General features: G+C 37.4%; 1 protein-coding gene across 3 annotated transcripts in view; it reads left to right on the top strand.

Annotated features, from left to right (window-relative positions):
• Nucleotides 1-24,607, top strand: part of SLC9A9 (solute carrier family 9 member A9) — a 188,977-nt gene that overhangs the window by 81,644 nt on the left and 82,726 nt on the right. For all 3 annotated transcript variants that reach the window (XM_086844288.1, XM_086844289.1, XM_086844290.1), the window contains 3 exons: nt 494-632; nt 1,452-1,557; nt 11,516-11,604. In XM_086844288.1, coding sequence (XP_086700414.1) covers nt 494-632; nt 1,452-1,557; nt 11,516-11,604 — 334 coding nt within the window. The remainder of the gene's footprint in view (nt 1-493; nt 633-1,451; nt 1,558-11,515; nt 11,605-24,607) is intronic.

The raw sequence follows: 24,607 nt of genomic DNA, 5'->3' as shown, positions 1-24,607 counted from the left end.
GATAATGCTTGGTGGTTTGTGACAAAATCACTGCTGCATGTGTGGTACCTGCTGTGATTTGTGTCACCCATTTGAACCTCAGCCACAAAGCTGCACTTTTTACCAAGGATATTTGTGAATATGTAACTGCTCTGAAGACATATGGCCAATAAATAATTCAAAGTTATCTATCTTTCCTGCAGTTTTCTTATCCACCTACCACCTTTTAATGTTTTGTTGGCCTGGAAACAATATTGTTTATGGCACTTCTAGTATAAAAGTGTTGCTGACTGGCAGCAGACTATTTCCAGTGTGATACCTTAAAACAAATTGGTTCTCCCCAGTCTCCATCTGCTTTGCTCCCATCTGCTATTAGCCCAGAGAAGCCTTGTTTTGCATTTTGAGTGCCAAAAACTGTTCATTTTCAATTATTGATTCAAAAATTGTTACAATATGATTAAATTTGTTATTCCTTTTTCTCTCCCTCTCCCCTACCCCTTTGTTTTCTTTTCAGCTCTATATCTATTTACAGTCCTAAGGAGAATCCTAATGCTTTTGACGCTGCTGCTTTCTTCCAGTCAGTGGGAAATTTTCTGGGCATCTTTGCTGGATCATTTGCCATGGGATCCTCTTATGCTGTTGTCACAGCTTTAATATCCTTTATGGTTGGTTTTCAGGGAGAAAATCTATACATGTTGGAAAAAATATCCAATATCTGAGAGTGACCATCTTCAGCTTGAGCCTGAAGCTTTGCACTCTAGACTCAAGTGTTTGTAAACAAACAGACAAATCATAAATTGACAAGAAATCTCATTTGCCGGAATCTACAAATGTCTTTTTTACATTTACCATTAGGCAGGACTCTGGCCTTTATCATCCTATTTATAAACAATTGTACTTTAAGGAAAGTGTTTTAAAATATTTTGATGCTCAAACATGAATTTATTAAGAGCGGCAACTTATTTATGAACTCCAGGCTAGCAGCAATTATAGAAAAGTACAGGGGAAACTCTACACCGTGTCAGTGTGTCCAACAAGCCCATCAGTTTAACTAAGCTAGAAATGAAAGGTCTGTCTGTTGCCCTTTATTTTTTCTTGTGTTTTACAGTTCATATAAAACGCTACTGTAGAATCACTGATTTTGATCTTTCTTGCATTCACACAAGTGTAAACAAATGCCAGTTTGTTTATAAAACTGGAAGAAATTGCTTCCTTTTCCTTTTTTATGGGAAAAAGAATCAAATGCAACCAACTAGGAATTAATTCAAACTCCACAAAAGTACTTAAAAAGCTTTAAAATCTGTTCTGGATTTTTCTCGCTAAGTTAGAAACTGTGCAGTTTTTCCCAAATTCAACATGTGCAGATGAGTATGCCAGGGGAGCTTGCTTTCTTTCATCCTTTCTCATAATGGGGGTAACTTTAGCTTACGAAGCAGTTGGGTTTTTATTTTTCCTTAGTAATCTTTTAGCACTTGACAAAATTTACAAAGCTGTGTGAGTTTCCTATGTTGGAGACAGGTCTGTTTTTCCTCCTATCCTGGAGTGCCTTCTTATCAGCAGAAGCCGCTGGGCTTACAGGTAAGTGTTGCATTTAATTAAATAAAAACAATCTTATAATATGCCTCTAGTGTGGGTAAATGAATGGTTTATTTTAGGTATGACATTTTATATAAAGGTTCTAAAAGCCTGTTGCTATACTGAAGATTGTTTCATTTTTAAGAACAATTCTGTAGTGACATTGGATAGTTCTTCCAGACAAAGATAATAGGTCATGCTCAAGTCCTCAGTCTTTCTTCCCTGCATTATCCCATCCCTATTAGTCCCCCTATTAATCCCCCTATTTTCTAGCCAGCTATGGAACCAAAGATAACAGTAAGTACAAGGAAGGAAATAGGCAGTGCCTTGTGATTACCAGACTCTGTGCTCCTCTGCACACACTCCATATCCATTATGTTTTTTCCCGATTATCAATAATTAAGACAAATTATCAATAGTAAACCAAGAACAGGGCCAATAGGTTGCATTCACCTTTGTACTTTGGGATAAAAAAGGTCATGTTCAGTGCACCTACATGTACACCTTTGGCACAGCCATGCCCCAGTGACATGTAGAAAGATGTGTGATCTGATTTTTTTTCATTAATGCCAGGGAAGAAACTGTACAATCACAGTCAATTATGTACCCAGGGCCTCCATTAAAGTGTACACAGGAGTTTAGGCAAAATTTGTAAATGGATATAGTTTACCTCCACAGTAACCTATTGTATAGTGTGATTCAAAAGAACAAAGTTTCTATGACCTTGATTGTTTTAATGCTCTTGAGGTTGTCACCCCTGAAATCCAGTGCTCCAATTAATGTCAGGGAAAATCAGGAGAAGAAAAATGCTTAATGGATCGGTAATGCAGCCCATGCTGGTTTGTTTCCAAAATTGTTCAAAGCCTTTTGAAGACAACAGTTATATTTTTACTGAGATTTCTGGAGCCAGCATGTTACTTTTTTAATATCAGCCACACAATCAAGCTATTTCTGAATGGGTATTAATATCTGCATCTTTGCCTTACTAATTATACAACTTTGCATCCTGTTTACTGCCAAATTCTTCAGGCCAATGAATAAAAACAGTGGTACATGAACTGAACAAAAGGGTATTTGTTCTTGATTTGTTTCTTGTATTTCATTACATCAAGAAAATCAGATACCAAATGGACTTTTGTCTCTTAACAGCTCTTACTGGTTTGGGCAAGGTAGCATTCATTTTCTTCACAACAGCTAATGTGGTGCTGGGAACAGCACTGGTAATTCAGGGATATTTCAGGTATCACTGAGCAGCACTTATACAGAGCCAAGGGATTTTCTGCTCCTCACCCACCTCACACCCCCAGCAAACGGGCTGAGTGTGCACGAGAAGCTGTGAGAGGATGCAGCCAAGAGAGCTGATCCCAGCTGACCCATTCCAGAGAAAGAGGAGCTGGAGGAAGGTTTCTCACTCTTACCCTTGTCATTCTCTCCCCCTTCCCACCGGGGAGGAGGGAGAGAGGGAGTGAGCAGCTGTGAGAGTCTCAGCTGCTGCCTGGGGTTAGACTTAACAAGCTCTTAAAAACGTGGCATGAACACTACAGGAAAATGGAAGCAAAGGAGGATGATTGTTGATCACTTGCCTGCTACTGGAGGTACTGATTTCCTAATCCAGTAACTTCCAAGTAAGGACTGCTTTAAAATGCATTCTTCACAGAGCACAAGGATTCTGTGTTTCAACAACTGAACAATCAATTATACATGACACACAAAACGTAGATTTGTAAAGGAAACACTAATATCTTTCAGAGACTTAGGTGGTACACCAAAAGTAATTTCCATTTCTCAGGCACAGGAACAGACTGTATGTCCAGACAAAAATAATTGGCGTATGTCTTTTTTACATGCTGCAAACATGATGATGGACAGCAGAGTCCCTCCTGGTAATTACCCTGAAGAGTGTTTCATTGCTTTTTTCTGCTGTAATATATAAAATATCTGAAATAAAACACTTAATTATTGAACACCACAGATGGTGGTGGTAGCCATGGTAAGGAATTTTAAATGGATAGAGGAGGAGAGTGGAACCAAAGCAAAGTTTCAGTTTAAGGGGAAAAATAGAAAATTGTTGGGAAATTTAACTAATTCTTATCAAAATAACTGATAGAAGAAAGATAATTACTTCACCAACACATATATTCCAATAAAAAGTATCAAACACTTTTAGGTCTGTCACTAGCATTTTTTCATGGATATTTTCTCATGGGTTCTGAGTTTCACAGGGAAATTGTTTTATTACACTGTTGTGAGAAGGCAAAGTGTAATCTTGAAACTTTTATCAGTTAAATCTTTGTCACTTAATTTCTATAAAAGGCTTTTGTCAGAAGCTGTTTTGAAAAAAAATCATGGAGCCCTTTTTGTGGCTTCAGAAGTTCAAAGCTGTGTTTTATAAATGCATTTACTTTATTAGTACTGTCCTGAAATTACCCTTTAGTTGTATGGCTTAACCAGTTTTGATGTTGCTTCTGTCTTCTCTGTTTCCTCTGAAATAGCTCAAACCCCCCTCGTTTCAAAATATTATTTTAAACTCCAAGTTCAGCAGCAGAAATACTCTCTTGGTTAAGAAATTTTCACCAGACTTTGGTTCAGCTCTGATTTCTCATACCCTTGCTAAGGAAATCTGTGCAAAATGAAGTTGTGTGCAGTCCCCACACAGGTGGGTACACACAAAGCACCTCTTGCAGAAGGCAGGGAGAACCCAGAAAAACTCAGTCATGCTCCAGGATACACTCAGCTCTTAATCCCCACTCTATCATTCCCATTCTTTTCCAGCTTTCTTGCTTTGTCCTTTGTCTCAGTGCATGCAAGTTCTGGTTTTACAGCCGCCTGTGCCTGTTCTCAAAGCAGCTGTGAGAACCCAGAGAGCCTCACTCCAGAGTGGCACAGCTGCATCGCTGCCTTCTGTGGACCACACTCCTAGTGTTGACATGCTTCAAATATTAACTTGTTCCATTAGACACTTATGCCTACATTCATCTTCATTTTCCTTGGATATTGTGTTTTCTCTGTTCATTCCTTCTAAATGAACTTCAAAGGATTAACACTAGACCAGTGCTTCCCTGTAGCTATTAAGTAATGTAATTGCAAAATAATTTTATTCTTATAATGCTTTCCACAGCAGTCCTTCAATCATTCTGAGCTTTTTGAAGTGTAATATTGAAGTATTTCATAATTTAGAAATAAAATCGACTATACTGTTTTTTTTAGTGGGTAAAGTAGGTGGTAGGGCTCACTTGTTCAGCTTGCAGATTTCTAAAATAAAATTTAAATGGAAAGTAGTACGGGTCAATATTTTAGAAAATATTTCATTCCTCTGCCTCAAGATATCCCATGATATATAACACAAAATAAATGGGCCTGACCCTGGTTGAAAAATGGATGTGATCGAACCAACAAATCAAAAAAAAAAAAAAAAAAAAATCTGGGATGACTACACAGCTATTGTTATAGTGGGAACTGAAAATTATAAATTAATGTTATGGTTATTAATCTTATAGCTATATCATCAAGCTGTGACATATGCATGATAAATTGATTGTTATACAGTAGAACCTAATTTGTGCATTTTCTCATTTGCCCTGGAGTATATCATTCCTGACTGCTGAGCAAAGCTGTAATAACAGAATACTAGAGTAAGGTCACTGTTAATAGAGTTGTTTTCATTTGCAAAGTTCATTACATAGTATTTACTAGTAGGCTATGAAAAAAACCATAAATAATTTAAATTAAACATTTTGTTGAAATAAATGAGGAAAGTACATACTGTATTTATTAATTGCTTGTTATCTTGTTTTATAATTAACAAAATTTTCTAAATTCTAAATGAATTTCTCAGTCTGAGAAAGGTTCCATTATGTACATGGTCGTCTCACTTAGATTTTCTGTATCTACACCTGTTTAAAGTGACCAGATATTCAAATAAAAAGAGATTCATTTACCTGCAGAAATACACTGAAGCATATGTATGGGAATTGACTGGTACGTATGTGTTCATTTGATGCAGACTTCAAAGTCACACAGTGACTCAGTGTAAAGGCATCAAAATTGCAGCCAAGCTCCTCTGATTTTTACACAGTAAAGACCTATGAAGACAAAAAAGACAATAGACCTTGAAGGAAAAAATTGTTGGAGAGTGAAATTTTTGCTCCTTTACTGGTTTTCAGAGCCCTTTGATTTCTGATCATTATAAAGCAAAAAGCTTGTGATAATAAATTACTGCTGCTTCCTCACCTTCAGCAATTCTTGTTTGAACATTTTGTGATATTTCTGCCTTTGTGACACCTGCCTTCTTATTCAGGGGTTCACAGGAGAGCAGAGTCTACCTAGCAGGAAAGCTCTTCCTCCTTTTCCTCCAAAAAAAAATAAGCAGCATATTATGAATGAGGTACCCAGGATGAGTCCAAAGATCTGATCCCTCACTGGAGCAATTTTGTGCTACCTTTGTATTTAAGACATAGCAAGAGTGAATGTCACCATCTTCCATTTTCTTTAATACTGCTGACAAAGTGCATTTTTCCTCATGCTGTTCACTTCTATCTGTTTGCTGTGATTTGTCTAGAATCTGTCATCTACCTCATTGCTTTTTTAAAACGTTGTGACCAGTTCTTCTTGTGACACTCTCGAAGGGATCTACCAAAACATTTCTGTCTGCTGTTCTGAGCACTGTGAGTCCAAGGCAGTTTGGTACCTGATGGGCTTCAGTTCACTGAGCTGACATTATTCTATACAAGAAAGATATTCTGGGCTTTAAATTCTAAATTGTGTGGTTTTCTTCTCTTTATTCATCAGTAATGTGCCATGCTGTGTCACTCAGAGTAGGCAGACTCCTGCCAGTAAGGAGGGAGAAGGGATCTTTGGCTTCCAGGTCAAAAAGAAAGAGACTGCAACTCTTGTGAGCTCTAGTTCTGCCACTTCCAGGAGCACAGGATGAAATGTAAACCTAATTAGGAAAACAATAGGTAAGAAGATGGCATTTGCCCTGCTGTGCAGAGACAGATGAGCTGGTCTGCTGCAAATCCATTACTGGAGTCAGGGCTTGGGTCTGGTTGGTTTAGGGGCTGCTGTAGGTACAGTCTTCTAAGGCAGTAAGGAAAAACAGAAATGTGTATGTTTTGTCTTATTTCTGGTGCAGAGGTTCGGGATAAACAGGGTAAGCACTCTTACCAGTATAAAAGCTGTTATATGTCACCACAGGAGTTCCAATGTAAATTGAATTCACCAATTCATTTGGGGTTACAAAAGTAGAACACTGAAGCCCAGGTCTCACTTGAAGCAGCCAGGTGCAATACCAACAAATAGTCCTCAGATAAGGGCCTAAAAAAATCCCCTCGGCTCCATCTCTTGATGCTTTCTGTCACTTCAACATAAAATCAACCACAGACTACTCCAGAGATAAAAGGCTCATGAACAAAGCATGAGCTTTGGCTCTGCATTGGTGCAGTCCTGGTGTAAGAAGCCTTAAATCTTCTCTTTAGTATCAAGAAAATGATTAGTCACACTTCATACCCTCAGTGAAAACAGCCTGGATTGGGATATTGTTGCCACTGGGTGTCTGGGTTATTACCGCAGCAATCTGAGGCAGACGACAGCCTCATTTCCTGCCACTCACACATTCAATCTGCATCCCAAGAGATGCTGTGCAGATTCTGACATAAATATGACTCCAAAGTAAATGTTATCTGATTTAAATAATTTCACTTTTACCCAATCCTCATTGTTCCTTTTTCCACGCATTTCACCACCTTTGATGAAAGACCAGTTCCGGCTGCTTTACTGTGAGATTTCAGTATGTTGTGTAGGTTTAGAGAGGCATTCCAGAAGCTCTGGAAACCTTCAAAGTTGGGATGAAAACTGGTCAGTTTGCTTACAGATCTTTTGAAATGAAGCTATTCTTTTTATCTATTCCTTTGCTCCCTCAGAATGTAGCAGTTTGAGGGTTTTCTTTTTCTAAATTACTTTTTTTTTACCACCAAAAGACCTGACAGCTCGAGAAAAATGCCTGGCTTAGTCTCTCAAATTAGCAAATTGTCAGGTTTTGATTGTGGCCACTCAATTCCAGGTTTGCATTTAAACAACTTTGCACATGCTGCTTTTCTCTGACATTCCTTTTTGCATGTTTGTAAAATGATGTAAAAAAAAAGATTTTGTCTTTCATTGACAATATAGGAGCTGTTTTCAGATTAGCACTTGTAAATTAATACCCACACTAGAATTTTAAGGCTCACACCATCAGCAAAATACTGTTAAATATACAAGTTCCTATACAGTTGCTATATTTTTTCTATTACTAGCTTTTGACTCAACAACCATTTCAACTACATGTATTTGTAAAAACTAATGTATGAATAAGTCCTCTAGCTATATTAACAGCTAACAAGCTGTCTCAATTTCTCTGTTACAAAAAAAACCACAACAAATAAAATGGTAGGGTTTTATTTCTAGTAAAACCTCTTCAATTAGATTGATCTGTAGCTGAAAGTTTACTAGTGATATAAGCATTTGTCTGTGAAGTGTCTCATGTTTTATATTAAGAAAAAAATCTCAGTAATCTGTTAATAAACATAAGGAGCTATATTGCAAACAATTTACCACCTACCAACTCAAAACACTCCCTGATTACTTTAAGTTAGCATTTTGCTCTGCTATTGTAGTACTGTCTCAGTAATTTTGCTGCTTAAAAAAGCAATGAGCAAGCTGTCTCCAACTGCCTGAAATTGAGGACAAGTAAAAGGGCCACCTTGCTTTATCTGCCTCCCTGCATCTAATGGATCCTTTCTGTTTACAACTCCACTATTTCCATATTTGCTCTTACCTGTTTCTCTGTGAAAGCAAACCCACAAAAACAACCTCATTCTGCGCCATACTCTGTTCATACAGTATTTTGCTACCCAGCTAACTTCAAAATCTAGCATTAATAGTGCTACAAAGAAATCCAGATTGCTTTTTCCTTGTAACTAAAGAGTTCTGTGTTTGTCTCTTCAGGTACTTCTCTTTCCTTTTCAGTTAATGTGTAATTGGTCATTACTCTTAAGTAACCATTTTTATGGCTATTCATTACAAACAGTTTTCTCTAAGCCATTTAACTATTCATTGTGAGAGCCACGGCTGGTACATATTAAGCATTCAATTGTAGCAATTGAAATATTCTACTGCATTCCCCCAGTCTTCCCTGGAAACAGGGTATCTGGTTTCTACACTTGCATAATTGCATGGTTCAGTTCATTTATTCTTACTGCAAAATCAGATTTAAGCCATTTTATTCTTCATGACACTCTCAGTTTTCTCAGTACCCATAATTAACAGTTTCTTAGCAGTCAAAACCAGTTTATAATCACAGCTGAATTTAATAGTCAATTTTAAAAATGCAAGTCTTGACATCCTGATGATTAATAGAGAAGAAACTGCATCAGAAACTCCATTTCAGTTACTGAGCCTGGAGTTGGTGATACTTAGCAGCATTACTGTTTGGCTGTATTTTTAACTGAAATGTTTGAGCACCCCAGTGCATATTATTAATGCCTTGAGAAATTTTAAACTCACCAGATCAGTTCTGCACAACCAAATACAGTTACTGAGAAAAAAGAATCAGATGCATTTATGAGAACAATTAGACCTCAAAAAATATAAACTTCCTGGAATGTGTCAATCTTACCACACCCCACATTATTTACCATGAAGAAAAGTCTTAGTGTAGCTAGAAAAAAAGTAAATATCAAAACAGACCTAAGAAAATAAATATAAAAAACAAAGACACACCAAAAGCTCAGTGGAATTTCTCTCAGCTAAAGAGTCAGTGTTCTGTAGAAGCAGTACAGGTAAATTTACAATATAAAGAGAACCCAGAAGCAAACAAAATGTCCACAGTGGTTCGTGGGGAAAAAACATGTATTTGTTTCCTTGTTTGCTTTCTGATGACAGCTGTTCCTTGTGCCAAATCAAATCAAAAATTCATACTCCATACTTTTTTCATCCATCAAAGGCATATTAATTCCAGGCCTCAATTCTTCCCAGAAAAAAGAGAGGGGCTTGCAAGGAAATTGGATTTTCTTGGCCAATATTTTCTTGGTTAAGAATATAAGGAGAGTCTAAAGAAAGACATGGTAAGGTAATGATTAACTGGTATGTGAGAATTCACAGATCACACAAACACAGTCTTCCCCAAATGAAATAGTTTCAGTACTGTCTAAATTATGACTTTGGTTTGTTTCCCATATCTGTGCTGTGGTTCAGGGCAAGAGGATATTTCACCTCCCTCAAGGGCCCTCTTGCTGCTAAAATTCAAACATTTAGAGATATGGTAAGCCTGTTAAAGAACCTGTAGAGGCACCAGTGCTTGAGGCAACTGACACGTGTTCTGTACATTCCCTTCCATTTTTCCTGGGACTCCAAAGCCTGGCTTGCTCCCATTAATGCTTTTCAAGTAGCAGACTGTTTATATTTGGTTTGCTGTGCTAAAGGAGCAGATTCTGCCTCCTTACTGACCCCCTTCTTACTGACCCGATAAAGCCAGGAGAGTCACCATCCTGGAGGAGATGGAGGGAGCTTTATCCAGTTTCCAGTCCAGGACTGGAGGAACAGACTGAGATTCTTTTCACCATTCCACTTCATGCTCTTTGCTTCCAGTAGAACTGGTTTATATGTTTCAGTTCATGCTTGTTTAACCCCATAAATGCCTAGAAAGCTGTAGCACAGTCACATCACAAGGATGAATAGTGCCTAAACCTGGACAGGCATCTTTCTGCTTGCTTTATTGCCTCAGACTCATCAGTATAATGCCAGTGTATGTAAGCAGCCTGGGAGCTGAAAATGATCTAGTAATGTTTGGAGCAGCCCTTGAAGAAGCAGAACTAAAAGGCTAATTAGGGCATGCTCCTGCACAGGAGGCAGCGAGGAGAAGGGCTGAAAGGCATGAGGATTAAAGCACTGTGGGGTGGATGGAGGAAAACTGTGTACAGGAGCCCTGGAGATGCCCAGCTCCCAGTGATGCCACTGCTCTGTGCACACCCCACTGCAGGGTTTCAGGGAATGATGATCAGAATGGACACAAGAACCCCTGAGCTGTTGTGTAAATAATTATCTATGTAGACAAGCCCCAAGTTTAAGAAAAAAGCAGAGATTTCTTCCTCCATGGGCATTTACATATGGCTACTGATGGACACTATTTTTGGTTTTCTGTTTTTTTCCTTATGGGGGTTCCTCCTGCTTTATCTGTGTCCAGACCTAACAATCTTATCAGCTACTTTAATCACAACACTGCACTACAGTGATGTTACTCTGTGATTTTAGTGAGTTAGCACCAGGGCCACAGTATTGAAAAATATCCCTATAAAACAAATTTGTTACTATTATTCCTGGTAGCCCTGCTTCCCTGCCCCTCCAGACCTTCCACAAGCTGGGACTATAACTATAACATGTGTCTACAGCCACTGACCTGCCTGCTCTGGGCAGCACAGCTTGCACCTGCTAGAGCTTCACTCTCAAGCAACGTGGTGTTGTTCACCTTGACATTGTTACACATTGTTCGTGATAAGTTACAATCAGGCAGCAACTGCAAGTATTTTACACTGTTGCATTCAGTACCAAGTGGTCTCAATCCATTTAAATGCAACAAAATTATTTTTTCCTTCCCTATTCAGTCCCTGACAGTTTTTTTGTTTTTTTTTCAAATAGTCCAAATTCCTTCATATTACAATTAGGTTAGTCCTACAGTTAAAATTACAGTCAGATTATGGTTGGATCATGCCACCATGTATTAACTGAAACAAATTTTCTACAGCCTTTGAATTTCCAAATACACAGTAGTGGAAATGCTATGAAAGCATGATTGTCCTTATAACATAGATCTCAAACTTCGTTTGTTATAAAAAACTGTTAACAGACTAATTTTCTTTTTTATGCAGCCTTTTACAAGCCTAAGTAAGAAAACAGAAGCATCTGACTCTGTTTTTTCTCTGAATTTCAGGTATTGTTGCTGTCCTTTTCTGTGGAGTCACACAGGCCCATTACACCTACAACAATCTGTCACCAGATTCCAAAATGAGAACCAAACAGGTAGGACATGGAAATAACTGACATCGTGTCTTACACTGGTGTAAGGAATAACAGCTGCTAGAATACAGCTGGATGGGATTTCATTGATGCAAAGCAAGAGCCTTATGTCTTCATCAGGGGAAAGATGGGAGATTTTGCCAGGAAAACAGTAACAATTACCAGGATAAGCAAAAAATATGAGAATATAAGAATCTGTTCTTCCTAAGAGAGCTGAAATGTCAGACAGGTATGGAGATAACAAATTACATCAACTTCCATTCAAAAATGCTTCAAAATTAAGGAAAACAAAGATCTCTAGTAAGAAAGAAGTGGTCTGAAAGATTGGATTCCAGTAGATTTTTGCAAAGGGATTGTATAAACTGCAGTCTGGCCCACTGATTTAAGCAATGACCTAGTTTAATTTCTGTTTCATTAAAAATTGTCGTAATTACAAAGATTTTTCTTTCCATTTTCTTCTTTCCATTGTGTTATTTAGAGTTTAGAAATGTGAAATTTGATCATCTGGTTTTTGTTTGAACAAGTAACTAGTACAATTGTAATTATTTTTTAAAGCTTGGGGCTGTTCTCAGATCTATGGCATTGCAGTGTTCAAAACACTTTTCAGCATGAGCAAGTTAGTTCTAGTAAGTTAGTAAGTTTTAGACAACCCTGCCACTACCTAGATCCTCTAAGAAGTGATTTAAATACAGGGTTTTTTTCTCTCTTAATGTTGATTCATATATCCCAAGAACCCCAGGTTGTAGGAAATCTATCTCCTAGAACAAAATGGAAACTTTTGGCCCAGGACTATAATTCTCATGATGCAATCTCGTACCTTTTTCATCAATTCCTTTCTTTTAAGCATTGGAAATTTTACACAGAAAAATTCATCACTTCTTGCACATCTCAATCTAATCAAAAATCCAATTTTCTACCAAAAACAGCTTGATAGAAAAAAATACTGGCCACAGTATCAGATCAACTGTTAGAGTCTCACAGATTTTAAATCACAAATGAGTTTCTGGTCAGTAGTCCCCTAATAAAGTGTTAGCTATTGAACAGGATAAGTCTTTTCAACTGTATTTCTTCAGAGCAGTAGAAGCTGATGCTTTCAGAAAGTATTCCAGCAGAGAACTAACCTTTCTCTGATAACTATATTGTAAGGGAAGGACATTGAAATCTACTACAGAATTGTTTCTGTTTTGCAGAAAGACTGAATTACATATGCCAGTACTCCCCTTGCATATAACTTACAATTTGAATAGAAGGCTTTTTCAGGGATTCATCTGCATGTTTTAGTAATGCAGAGCTTCAGAGAGAGACAGAAAAAGCCAAGGTTGTGTATTTTTAATTACCTATAAAGCTTTTCAGCTGCAGAATTAACTAATAGTTTGTTTAAATGCATCCTGGTTTTGTTCATGTTTATTGTGTTATTCCTTTCTATTCAACAAGTGCAAAACGAAATAATGAAAATAAACCAAATTCACCCTTGAACACACAGAAAAGGGATTATGTGTTTCTCTGTGGAGCTATGAGTTTTATGCACACTTTACTATTCTGTTTTTCTCTTCCCCATAAGCCCTTAATCCTCAGCCTCCTTTATGATATGGTTCAAACACTGTTGTTGAATTCCTTTGAATTCTTCTAATTTATTTTCTAATCCAAATATTACCCTTTCATATGCATCTGTTTCAGTGAGACCTGCACTGCCTCTTTCTTTCTCTCCTCCCAAGAATTCTCTTCAAGCAAATTTAATAAGCCACACACTTGGCATTCTCATAATCATATATAACTTCAGTGCATCTTCAATGAATATTGTTGCTCAGACAGTTGGCTTTGCTCCCGATCTAAGTCATTTTTATTACTCATTACTGGCTGAAATCAAGGGCTTTTCAGTTCTTTTACAGAATTATTCCAAAGCAGTCTCTCTCTTTTGTTACAATATGATAGATCTTTCAAAAAGGATTGCTGAACTGTAATGCACACGGACAAAACGGTGAGTTAAGGCTAAAGCTGAAGCTACCAAAAACCATGGAAATTAGATTTAAACTGTAAATTAGATTGCAAGATTGTGTTAGCTGTTTTTAAACAAATACTTTTTCTTTACTGCTTTGCATAATTTTCTTTATATTTTTTTACTTGCTTTTAAAATTTTAGAGCTTGATGGTAAAATCCAGTAGGCAGTGATAGAGAAGGTATTTCTGACCCTGGTGCCAAGTTCTGAATTTCCCATAATATATCATCATTTGCTCCAAAAAAAAATAAAAGGTTTCTCTTCAGTCACTGATGTAAAATGAGAACTTATCTACAGTTCTTAAATAAAAATTTAAGAACATCTATTAAAAAGACCTGATAAAAGATGCCATGTAATTATTAGTCCCCATGTATCCTTTATTATTCCATCAATCACTGTTTAAGATTCCATGAAAGAGAAATATTAGATTTCAAGCATCTGAAACTTACAGAATCTGAAATTATAAACCAACATTAATTTTCCACAAATAAATGAATTATTTTAACACTCTCACAAGAAAAATAAGATAACAAAAATTTACTGAAAATGGAGGGGTTTAGATAGTTTTCATTCAATTAAATTTTCATTAAGTATTTATAAACATTCTGTGTGTTTTTACTATCATTTCTTTTAGCATGGGTGATGTTTTAGGGCAGTAATTTTAAGTCATCATCATTGACCTGACAACCACCATCATGATTTTAACAGTGAGATTGACCCTGTCCTCCATGGCAACAAGGTTAGGTCTAACAGAGTGCTCCTGAATTTCAGGCACTTAAAGTTTAATTTATCCAATGTATTTTTAGTGAAGGAGAAGATGAAACTGCTGGGATCTGATCGAAAGCTATTTGATTCTGAGCAGCTTTCTCCAGAATTATTTACAGCTGCTATCTTCCCTCACGTTGTGCTGCAGCCAGACAGTTGCCTCTAAATCTTGGGACACCAGAGCTCAGATTTTACATTAGACTTCAGATGTTAAGCTAGGCTGGGTTGATTTGCTCTGCTGCAAGTAAGTCAGTGGCTGGGCAGGGTGCAGTGAGATCAATAGAAATCCCTGGTTTGTTAAAAGTGGGCAGAGAGTAAATCCCCACAGGTCACCTCTACAAAAGGATTCATGGATAAGGCTGTGTTTTCTCCAGGAAGATGACATTCCTTGCCCTGTTTTTCTCTCTGTCCTCTACCACTTTCACTGGTATGCCAAGATGAGCAAATTTTCCTAGTGGTGCAGTACTGACTAATGGCCATAAATATTATCCATTCTACTTAGGAGTTGTAACTTTTTTGGTTATGTTCCTTTAACTCTGGGGAACTGCAACAACGAGAGTGGGGCAGGGAAATACCTCTTTTTGGTTAAGTGTGCAAGGGTATGAAGAATTCTCTTTGCAGACAAAATAGTGTCAGCAAGTTAGAATTTCTGGAAAGGGAGTTCTGAAATGCATCATCTATGAAAGAAGAGACAGGGAATTACAAGACACAGGAAAACATGTCCAGCCAACAAGGGAGTATGTCACACACTGCCCTGCCTGTGTCCAGTCATTCCTCAGTCTAAGCTGTTTTCTCAGGTCTCCTCTGAAACAGGTGTGTCTAACTGTTGGTGAAGGTTCCCTTCTCAAATTAGTTGTAGTTGCCTTTCTAATCACATTAGGAGTTAAACAGTTACTCACCTGTTTTTAGCTCCTGAGCAAACCCATTAAGGGAGCAGCTGCCTTGGAGAGAGAGCTCCTGGCCTGATTGTTCAGCTGCACTGGGCGTGCTGTGTGCACAAGATTCCAAGTTAAGATTTCAGTGGCCCTTCACCTCCAAGGCTTAACAAAGGTGGGAGAATGAGGTAAAGATACACCGAGAGAGCTCAGTGCTGCTTAACTTGTGAGTAACTTTACCAAGACATGCAGTCTCACTCAGAGGCTCGAGCAAATCGGTTTGCACTGGAGGACTTAAAGTTCAAACTGTTCTTGGGCTTAGCTCACCGATGGACATAGTGCTGATTGCTTCAAATTTTAATCTCCATACCATAAAGCAGACAGGATTATCTCTGATTAATAAAAGTTGCCACTTTGCAGGGGAGCAGCTAATATTTCCTGGAAATCTCTGGAAAATACATGAAGTTTTCAAAATGTTCCTAGCTCATTGATGATGAAGCTATATATCTTCCAATAAGGACAGGGATCAATCCCTACTTATTTACTATTGGATCAGAAATTAAGCTGCATTCCAAAGACACTTTGGTGTAAAAGGATTATGTTTCTAAGCCTATTAATTTAATTCTAATTAATCACATTATTCAAAACAGGTTGAAAAAACAGTAATAAAATATTTTTTTAGTTTCTCAAAACTGCAAATCAATCTTTATAGTCTCTTGACCCTAATATGTTATAGTATAATCTAAGTATAGGCTTTAGACTTAGAATAGCAGAATCACTGAGGTAGGAAAAGTTCTCCAAGACCATTGAGTCCAATTGTCAACTGAATACCACAACTACTCATTTTTTGAACACTTCCAGGGATGGCAATTCCACCACTTCCCTGAGGAGCTGTTCCATCTGTGATTAGGGACTCACTTTAGAAGCAAAGTAAAACAGTAGAGTAAAAGTACGGCAATGGAGGTGTCCAAATCGACTGAAAGGGGAAAAGAAAATAAATTAATCAAAGGAGGGTGACCTGAATGCCAACAGACAATGTTTACTAAAAAGAGCTTTGCAGGACTAAAGGCAGAGTGTTGACTGAAGTCACTGTATCCAAATGAAACACCGTCACTGGGATTTCGACATTCTACTGCTTTTCTGCTGGCCTATGGCTCTTGTAAACCAGTTACAAACAGAACTACAGCCAGCACTGCAACAACAAATCTCCTTTCTCTGGATACATGATACTTACAGGATTCTCCCATCAGCTGTCTTTTGATAAGAAAATAAATAATGCACTGCAAATTTGCTTTAGTAGCAGAACGATTTCTCCTGAGTTTGTTGTTAGAAGCACCTGCCAGGAATTGCAGCTACTGTTGATATCCTTCTGTGTGAGAGGAGAGCAGCTGGGTACAGATGGCACTGCACTGCCAACACCCAAACTGCATCTGGATTGTGAGGGTCCCACTCCAGATATCCAGCACCCATACCTGGGAGAAGCAGCCCTCTAACCTCCCAGGGAGCTGTAGCACAAAATTAAATGGTTTGATGCCTTTATCTTAAATCCTCCACAGTCACACTGGACATGTGTGTGCCCTGGGGCTTTGGTTCTGCTATTTGTATGAAAATTTAAGAGACTAAATAAAGAGAGCTGGGTTTGGCTCTGTATTACACAGACTATATTAGTTTATCTCTGGTTACTGTCTACTATTTTCTATTACCAAACACCGGGCTGTTTATAGATAATGAGTTTGTACTTCTAGAAAGAAAAATACAAGCACAAATGTCAGGTTTTAATGGCTCTTATAATTCAGGCTCTTAATTTATAAAAAAAAAAATAATGAGAGTATTTCAAGGCTGAGGAAAACCTTACTTACAGCAAAATGTCCCAGATTATTAGGATTATTAGCAAGGCCAAAGTACCAAAAATATAAAGATACACAAGGATAATTCTCATCCTTTTGAAATGAGCAGCCTAATTGACAGCTGTTGTGATTTGTTCAGCAACTCTTAGGGAAAAATGACCTTTAAGGCACTGCAAGAGATCAGGTATTTCTACACAAATGATTGGCAGAGAGAAAGACTGAGGGAAAAGTTATCTCTCAGAAAGGTTACCACCAGTACCAGATTCTAATCAATCTTTGCATCTGTGCTGTGCAGGAGGAATCTGTTTTCCCAGAGCTCCACAATTGCAGTGCCTACAGGAAAATTTCATACCAGAATGGGAGGGTTATTATCTGCCAAGGTGTGTGGCTGGCTGGCTGATATGAGATAAGGTATTTGATGGCTAATCCTCTGAGAGTAAACTGGAAATTCTTTTTGACTAATGCATGGCATTCAGGTCTGGCACTCTTCAAAAATATATAAGAGGTCTTTGCCTAAAGAATCCAGTAAAGTCCAAATTCTTGATTAACATTAAATAGGTTGCATGCATGAAGCACATTTTCCCGTTTAAGTGGAGACTGAGTATAAAAGTTAGCTCTGATGGGCACTGTCTCATGGTCCCCTTTCTGCAGATGAACAAAAAAATCCCTAATTTCCAACCTCCTTGAACTCCTGGAAGTCCAGACTCAAAAGTAATAAAGACTGAGGCTTCAGGCAGTGCTGCTCAGGAAACAGCAGAGGTGACCAACTAACAGAGCTCAATAGAAAGATCTGGAGAAGATAATCCTTTTTACAACAAGAGTCTGAAAATAAAATAGCATTTGGGAAGATTTAGTTGTACTGGAATCACATTAGTATAGTTTTGCCCATGTTTTATCCAGTTTTTGGTAAATACTTCAGAAATTAGTAATATTAAGAAAAATCTTGCTCTTGTCTTCTCATATTTCACCCAGATTTTTTTTCCTTTTTTGAGACAAGGCCTATAGCAAAAATCTTCATTTTGCACCTGTAGAAAACAATCAGGGAGAACACAGAAATGCCCCTGATTTTTTTTTTATTTTTTTTTTTTAAAAAAAGAAAATGAAACACAAAAGGGTTGTAAGCACAGCATTTATCTTATGGCTATTAGGATCAGATACCTGAAACTGTAGGTAAAAACTATTGGTAATTTTGAGGTAACTAATGTACGTTGGAAACAGCACAAGTCGGTCTTCTACCCTTCTTAAAGTCCAAAAGCTGGGGTCTCTAGACATTAGCTATCATTACAGCTCCAGACTATGTACCCTGAAGAGAAGCAGCCCCTCATTCCTGTCCTGTGCTTTCCCTTCTAAGCTCCAGTTTTCCCTCCCGAGGCACTGATGAGCTCCAGCAGTGTCAGACGTGCTGGCTGAGCCCTGTGTTCCTGACTGCAGAGCCAGAGCATCTCTGCAGAGCCCCTGGCTCTGTCACAAGCACCCTGACCTCGTTCTGCACTTGCCTTCTTTGCTCAAATTGAATATGCAGCACATGCATAGTGCTTGTAATAATTATTACTTTAAAATGGATTGCAATTGACAGGAAGTGTACAATGAATTCCAGTTCTCTGCACAGCTATTTTCTGTGTTTAGCAGAAAAAGATGAAGGTTGGAGACATGCCAGGTGCATTGTTTGACCAGATGTACCATAAGATCTTATGGAACCCTGTAGAACAGCATAATGCTATAAAGAAATCTAAAGCTGCTTACTGTATGGGTTTAACAAGAAGAATCATAACAACACAAGAAAATCTTGATTTCTGCAGAAGGAATTATACTACCACGTCTTTCAATCTGAATTTCTTACCAAAATCCCTCATTATCTGACTGATGTTCTTGATTACTTAACCATGCTAAAAGAATGTTAATCTACAGTCTCTTTACATGTGGCTTCCCTTAAAATTTATGTGAAAATGCTGTAATTGTGTTGTCTCTTTCAGCTGTGAGCTACATGATGGATGGTAAACAGCTAGGAAACATTGCTATGAGTAAACTAATAACAGCAGACTTTATAACTCTGCTGCATCAGTAATTACCTGCATCATTTATGGTTTATGCAATAAATTAGCTGCTTTCCTATCCATAATACTGAAAATACTGGGTGTCCATATACAGAAATGTTGGTAGACTACTTGGTTCTATACTTCATTCTGTAGTTTCCATTTTCCCTCTTTTTGTACACCTGCATTAGCAATTCCTTAACTGAGAATGTGCAGATGTTCCCTGGCCTCATTAGCTGCCATCAAGCATGTGCTCCTTTGTCATCAGCATTTTATGAGGAATATCATATTCTAGTGTCTTACACACACACACACACACAGAGAATAAAGAAAAGTACTGTGGACCTATGAAGAAGAGAAATTCTCTTGAAAAGCAAAGAAAAAACATTTTCCTTCATTTTGCTTAAGCACAGAAACTGGAAAATAACACACTCAAATGTAATTCATACTCTGAAGTAACCCAGAACTGTAATGAAGCAGTATTTCTACAGGAAAGCTCATCTTGTTGAAAAATGATGTCATTTTTGATGCTGGTAGGCTAAGGAACATAATACCATATGCAAACTAGTTTCGAAATGGCTTCATTAAAGTTTTTACAATCTGTTTAAACATTAAACATTTTGTTTAAATATTAATAATGATCTTGGATTGTTAAGGTTGTAGTTTACTCTTTACAGCACAGTATCAGATGCCAGCAGTTAGCTAACATATATCAATTGGAATCATAACCAATAGGCCAAAATCTCATTGACATATGGAGAAATCTGAAAGGACCTTCCAAACTGAGACTCAGTGAAGAGAATTCTCACTATGTATGTAGCCTGTGAAAACAAGACCATCCTATTTCCACCCTCATAACAACAATTTTGGAATTCATGAAGAGAAAAAGCAAACCGGAATCAATCTAGTCCCGGGTTAGGAACATATTTTTACATCATCAACATGTAGCACTGAAACAGAGCAGGGTGCACTTTAATATCCCATCCTTAGAACAAATATTGTTAACTTTAGTTTGAAGTATAACTTACACAATCTTATGTTTTTTAAAAGTTGATAATTACAACAATTCCCTCAAATTTAGTCAGTCAGAACTCCCTCATCTGAGAATTTGTGACAAGGTTAAAAAATAAAGATACAATTCTTAAGTCTTCCTTAATTTTTCATACAGGTAAACTACTTCAGTAGAATTTTATAAAATGAACCAAAGCCATTTGACTTCAATGACATTTGCTTATGCTATAAATGAGCAAGTTCCAAATATATATAGTAATAACAAAGGTAAAAACACTCAGTCTCTTACTTAAAATATAGTTATCTCCCAATGGTAATGATTTTCTGTAGCTTGGAAATGCTGAACTTCATGTTATTGTGTTAGATTTATCAATAACTTCTTCAGTTATAGAATAAATCTCTAGGAAAAAAACTGTTTCGGATTTCTGTGCATAATACATTATACTGCTAAATTGGAATGGAGTAAAATTGTTCAGCATATAGGTTAAAATCTTTTTAATGTTGAAGGTATTAGTAATAGGTTCCTTAATTAGAGCCCTGTGTTGCCTTACAGTTGCATGAGTATGTGTCACCAGGTCCATAATAGCTCTTCCTGTGAGGCCTGTGTTTTGAAACACAATTAAGATGCTATTTCTGGCAAGGTTGGAGAGGCCACACTGGGATCTCTACAGAGCATCGAGCGTTCTGCTGCAAATGGGGACCGACCTCACCCCAAGTACTCTGCCTGGTTTGGGAGCTTTGCTACTTTTTTTACTTTATATTGTTTTAAACAGCAGTACTTTTGCCCTGCCCAGAGAGCCTTGGGGAATAGGAGGCCATAAGGAATCTGAGCTGTTGCGTGATGCCTACTGACAAAGATCTGTTCTTGCAGTCTGACATTTCTCCTTTTTAACTTGTGTGATTTTTGCATGAATGTTGATTCCTCACAATTCTCTTTTGAGGCTTATTATCTGCAAAGTTCCCTATCAGCTATAAGAACTGCACAAAAGGTTTGGTCAAAACTTTTAGAAGCATGTAGGTAACACCAGAATTCTCACAAAATAAACTGCAAGAAGAAAATAAATACATGTAAATAAGGCATTATAATAGTCTAAAGCCCTTGCCAGCATCCTGTCTTTTTAGTGACTGCACAGCTGTGTTTCCATTACACGAATAATGGATTTCCTACCTTCCAAAGAGACATTTGTACCAAATGGTAGCACAGTGCAAGACATACTAAACAGCTGACTACAGCTCATCTCTTTCTCATGGCACCGTCTGTGCACATAATTAAGGGCTAAAAAGCCCTTTGTCAAAAGTTTTCAGACTAAATGTCTAAATCATGACTAGGATTCAAATAAGTGCCCTATCTTTCCACATATTTTGGTGCCTATATACTTCCATTGAGCTACAATACTGAAATGGGGTACAGGTTTGAGGGTCTTTTTCAAGATCTTGACATTTAATTCAGCTTTAGTCACACAAATAAAAATTGACCACTCTACACCTCCAGAGAACCTGAAAAGAGGTAGGAGTTTTGGAAATTTTTTTGGAAAATTCCAAACCAACATTCAGCACCCTCAGAAGCACACACTCTTTTAGTAATTAATATTTTTCTTGTAAAAGCATTTTTCCAAGGTGCCTGGTGATATGTCCCTAGTTCACCCACCTTCTGCTTTCCCACAGAATCTTACAGATGGTATTTTTAAGGTGCATTAGTATCTTTTGACTACAGATTCTGAATTTTATTTTAAATAGTCACCTGAGCTCTTAGATGTAAGTACAGTTGAAAATGTATCTTAGTGTAGCATTTTTAATTTCTTCTTGTTTTACTGTCTTTTTTATTTTCCTTTGGTGATGTCAGTAAAACATCACCAGTGAGACCACAAGCAATTTAGTAGACCTGAAAACACTGGAAATCTTTGCAATACTTTTTCCAACAGTTCATCAGCTTCTATTTTGTTTCAGCTGGAGTCCAATTATGTCTCATTTATCACATCTCCATAGAGCACTCTAGCTTACAGCTTTAAGTGTAAAGGAATGTCAGATGAGAAAAGTCACGTACTCTAATACTTTGGGGGAAAGTGTGACACACAGAACATAGCTGCTATTCACATTTCTCAGTCTTCTTGTCCAAATGAATCTCAACTCTTGAATAGCAGCCTACATCAGGAGGCAGGGAAGCTGTTTAAAGATGACTGTAGAAATGAAAAAAAAGAATGCCCCAAATTCCCACATATAGACATATTAGAGCAGATCAGTGAGAAAACCAGTTCAGTATCCTGCTTCAGATACGGATATTAGAATTACAGAGTAATTGCAAATAATTCTGCCCAATGTAATTCCAGGGTGGCATTCTGCCAAGGTAATGTAGTTAAAACTTAGCTCATCAATACTAGGTCTTTAAGAAAAATAAAAGGAGCTTAATATCATTAGGATCTCACTCAACACTGTCCAGAGCAAGAGCAATTCTCAGTGTGAAGATGCTCTGCCTAGGTCAGAAACTGGTAAGGCCTTGTGTCCATTCCCCTCCAGCCTCTATAAACAAAGCAGTGTAAATATGGGAAACCCTGAACAAGTAATTGTTGCACAGAAACTAGACAAGTTATTTAGTAAAAACTCTTTTATGTTAGATTAGGCCCTGAATAAAAAAAATGAAAAACAAAAAACAACATGGCATTAGAAAGATGCATGTGAATACTGCTACTGCTGTCTGACTTACATAAAATAAAGTAATTCCTATTTTAAAGATCTAGAGCTTTATTTTTGCACAGAATTAGATTTACAGACTATGAAGGAAAACATTACTATTGGTAGGTAGAAGCTGCAATATCATGTCTATAGAACAGATGCAAAGGGGGCAAGTATTTGTCCTGTAGTGTCAGATTAGCAGTGAAATTGAAATCTCATAGTCATGAAGAAAAGACACCACAGACTTCAAAAGAACCTTTTGGTTTTAGTCCTGATAGGTTCAAGGCCCCCATATAAGTCACTAATTCCTAATATGCCAAAGACTAACTGAATTTATTTCCTACATCCAAAACTTGGCAATGAAGGAAACTGTTTTTAAGAACACACTTCAACAATTAGTATTAGAGTATATTTCCTCTCAGCAAATTGAAATAGAATAAATGGCACTTGTCCTCCTCATAAAATGAATTGTTTGCAAGAGGTTACGACTGTGGTAGCAGGTCACAGAAAAAATAAAAACACACTTGAGAGGACTGAAAAGGAAAAATGAGATTGAATTTGTGTTTTAATTTTGAAAATTCAGCAGCAGTTCTTCTAATTCTAATATAGATGCAGAGATGCAAAGGATCTATTAGCTCGTTGCCATTTTAAAGATAACTGTATTACATTGACAACATTCCTAATTTTCTTTGATCAGAAAGAACAAGGAACAGTCATGTTTTAAAGCAACTAAGTCTTCTTTGTTACCCAAAGTTTGCTTTGGCAAAGCCACCAACTGTTTCTTTCTTTTGCTTATTTTTTTAACCATTGTTCCATATAGCTCTTAACTCTCAGTTTATGTTCCCACTTCCACATGGTCAGTGTTTTGCCATCCCAGAAAGAACATTCCAAGAAAGCATCATTCAAGTTGTTCAGAATATGTCCTTAAGCATCATTTTCAGTGATGTTATTATTATCTTGCAATTTTTTATTCTTTTTCTTCTACACAGAGTCTATTCCCTGATTTCAACTTCATAAGAATATTTGCTTAATCCTGGACAGCACAGGCTGTTAACAGCCTCTTCATTTTCCATCACCATCATTGTTTCTATTGGGGAATGGAAGAGGCATCAATGTTCACAAAGCTTTCCAAATTCAGCCTGAGCACAGTTATTCCAGTACTACCACTATTTGCTGACCAGTCAAAAGTTCTTTCTTTATATCCCTTCAAACAATTTTCCAGCTGCACTCTATTACACCCCATCCGTGATATCCATAATATTCCGTAATCCTTGCAGAAAGCAGTCCAGCTAAAATAAACTTAGCCAGTTTGAACTGCAGGAATCCCTGAGAACATAATCTTGAGACAACAGAGCACTGGGGTTCTCCTTCCTTTGTGCCTGCAACATCGCACTTCAGGAATTTAAGATAAATAAGCACTTTGAAAATGGCTTTTTCTAGTTTGTGAACCAAAGAAGACCTTGGCTGACAAGCTGTGGGAGCAGCAGCACCATCCCCTCTCCTTCGGTGACACCTTCCCTTCAGGGGTCATTCTGGGGTTATTTTTAGGTACCATTTAAAGTGCTATATAATAGCAAAAGTTGGTTGTGCTGCATGAAAAACTAAAAATGTTCCCTCTCTTATAAACTAGGCCACCTTTGAAAAAAAAAAATAAAAAAACTTTTCAGAAAACCCCCTTTTCTAAACAACTTAGCAAGACTAACAGCCTAGAGCTAAATCCAAATTTGATTGAAAGCAACATTTAATTTAAATGCCCAATTCTTATTGGCTGCCTAATTTTCAACATTTTTGGTTTAAACTTCTCTTTTA

This window comes from Cyanistes caeruleus, chromosome 10, assembly GCF_971803275.1.
Source record: "Cyanistes caeruleus chromosome 10, bCyaCae1.hap1.1, whole genome shotgun sequence".
Taxonomy (NCBI): Eukaryota; Metazoa; Chordata; class Aves; order Passeriformes; family Paridae; genus Cyanistes; species Cyanistes caeruleus.
Note: the sequence above shows the minus strand (reverse complement) of the source record. Positions and strands in the feature narration are given on the sequence as shown.